Below are 2,790 nucleotides of genomic sequence, written 5' to 3' on the forward strand. Positions count from 1 at the left end.
AATCACATAGAACCAAATCAGATAGAACCAAATCAGATAGAACCAAGTCACATAGAATCAAGTCACAAAGAACCACATCACATAGAACCACATCACATAGAGCCCAATCAGATAGAACCAAGTCACATAAACCAAATCACATAGAACCAAGTCAAATAGAACCAAATCACATAGAGCCAAATCACAAAGAGTCCTATCAGATCGAATCAAATCACATAGAGCTAAATCACATAGAGCCAAATCACATAGAACCAAATCACATAGAGCCAAGTCACATAGAACCAAATCACATAGAACCAAATCACATATAGCCAAATCACATAGAGCCAAATTACATAGAACCAAGTCACATAGAATCAAGTCACATAGAACCACGTCACATAGAGGCAAATGACATATAACCAAATTACATAGAACCAAGTCAAATAGAACTAAGTCACATAGAACCAAATTGCTTAGAACCAATTTGTGTAGAACCATATCTCGTGGAACGAAATCACCAAACCTTCGGGGTCCATTTAAAAACAAAAAGAAAGCGGAATCAGAAAAAGTTTGTCTTCTAATTTCCCATCCGCTGGTGTTGATTCTGCCTCCAATAAGTCAAGCATGATTGGGTTTTTTGGTACAGAGATCTGGATCAGTATCTGCCTCAGGAGCTCCAGTCCGCTGCTTTCAGAGTGTCCAGAGAAGGACTCGGCGAGCAGGACTCACCTCAGCTGAGACTCAACAGGTGAGACGGTTAAACGCTCTGACTCCGTCTCCTGTCAGTCGACGCTTGTGTTTGTCACTAAAATCACATTTTTATAAAAACTTTGCAGTGTCAGCAAACCTCATCATCTCCATTCTCCCCATTTGACGTGTTGGTTTTCAGGTTCCACTCGCTGCCCGCTCACAGTGACCGCTGGGACATGGTTCTGTTCACCGGGGGTCCTGTCTGGGCCCTGGAGTGGTGCCCCACGCCCGACGGCGCCCCCGCCAGACAGTACGTAGCTGTGGCGTGCCACGCGGGGATGGACGACCTGCACCTCGTGACCCAGACCCCCTCAGGACCCGGACTGGTTCAGCTGTGGGACTGTGGAGAGCTGGAGTACAACAGCAGGTCCTGAGAGTTCAAAGACAAACGTCTGCTCAGGATTCTGGAAACGTTTGGTTTGATGAGCCGTTCCTCTTGCAGGCCGGACTCCCCCCCGGCTCTGGTCTACGGTCTGGCCCAGGACAGAGGCTTCATCTGGGGTTTGAAGTGGTGTCCGTCGGGGGCCTGGGAGCCCCCCGCCTCCAGCAGAAAGGTATGGATCCTTCAGCTCCGCTCTAACCTGATCCTGAGAGGAGAAGGGTGACCTCTGACCTGCTCCAGGCTCCTCACCTGCCCAGGCTGGGTCTCCTGGCCGTGGCGTCCTCCAGCGCAGTGGTCAGCATCTACAGCCTCCCCCACCCTGATGCTCTGCTCTGCAGCGACGGGCTGAACACCAGCGGTGAGCCATCACAGTCACCAGGAGGTTCAAACCCCGCGGTGAACCGCTCCAGTTGTACATGCAGTCTGCCAGCAGAGGGCAGTGCTGGTTCTGAAGAGGTCCAGGTTCTGACTGCACTAGAATCCAAACATCACATCAGTTTCTGCTTCCAGTTCTGTAGGATGAATAAATGTTAAAGTAAAACACAATACATGAGAGAAAAAGAGTTCATGTTTAAAATATCAGTGATGATTCCTAAAGTTCTTTTTATTTTTACAGATCCGTACAGACAAACACAGTTAAATAATCTGACACAAGAAATGAAGCCTGAAGGGGGTCGGCCATATTGCCCAGTGTGAACTCCGCCCCCTTCAACAACCGTCCAATAATGGATGATTAAACTGAATTTAAAGTAAAGAGCTCCACCCACCTGTCAGTCAAAGAAACACCACTAATCATCTTTATTTTTATCACCACTAAAAGTTGAACAAATCACAAAAATAAACATGTTAAAACAAATGTATCAAATAAGTGAATAAAAACATAACAAAACAAAACTTTAATGTAAAATCAAAACTCTAATGTTGCAGACAGTTAAGTCAAATCTCAAGAAAATATTAGAAAACATCAGTTACTGAAACCAGACTTGATACAAGTTTAGATTTAGTTTAAAAAAATAATAAAACTTTATCATCAAACGTTAAAGAAAAGCGGCTTCCCTCTGACACCGCCACTAGTGGTCAAAGGAGGGACTGCAGGATTGAATGATAAGAGCTTAAAACACTAAAACTCAGAAATATAACATCAATTCTCTTTAAAACATTACATTTGTGAATTTGTAATACTTTTGAAATAGATTTTCTTAAAAAAATACTGCTTTTGACTGTTTTCATGTTGAAATCTACACTTCTGCTATCAAAGGATCAGAATGTTTCTGTTAAAAAACAAAATGTCTAAACATCCAGTTATAGGATTTGAACTCCTTAAATTCCAGTTTGAAGGTTTTCATTTTTTATCACAAAAATTGCAAAAAATACAAATTTTTAATGTAAATTTTGGTCTTAATGGTGTGATCTTATGGATTTCACACCATTAAGACCATAATTAAAGAAAAAGTAACTACAAAAAGTAACTAGGTTGTAACTCTGGTTGAACGCTCAGATCATGAACCTGGACGCTCCACACAGGTGTGACGGATGATGGTGGTCCCGCCCCCTCGTCTCAGTGGTGCTGAGGCTGAGGAAGGGAAATCCATCACGCGCTGAGGCGCCGGCGACCTCGTCTGTCCCGGGTTATCGGGCACTCTCCGGGTTAACGAGTCTCTAATCTGAGGTCGGGG

General features: G+C 44.0%; 1 protein-coding gene across 1 annotated transcript; it reads left to right on the forward strand.

The window, feature by feature from the left end:
- Window positions 1-600: 600 nt before the first annotated feature.
- LOC112139843 (general transcription factor 3C polypeptide 2) lies at window positions 601-1,825 on the forward strand (the record flags this gene model as incomplete). The annotated part of the gene is made up of 4 exons (XM_024262680.2): window positions 601-730; window positions 872-1,099; window positions 1,175-1,286; window positions 1,355-1,825. Coding segments are annotated over 4 exons (764 nt in total), but the record flags the coding sequence as incomplete, so codon positions are not given.
- Window positions 1,826-2,790: the final 965 nt, after the last annotated feature.

This window comes from Oryzias melastigma, unplaced genomic scaffold (genome assembly GCF_002922805.2).
Source record: "Oryzias melastigma strain HK-1 unplaced genomic scaffold, ASM292280v2 sc02097, whole genome shotgun sequence".
NCBI classification, from domain to species: Eukaryota; Metazoa; Chordata; class Actinopteri; order Beloniformes; family Adrianichthyidae; genus Oryzias; species Oryzias melastigma.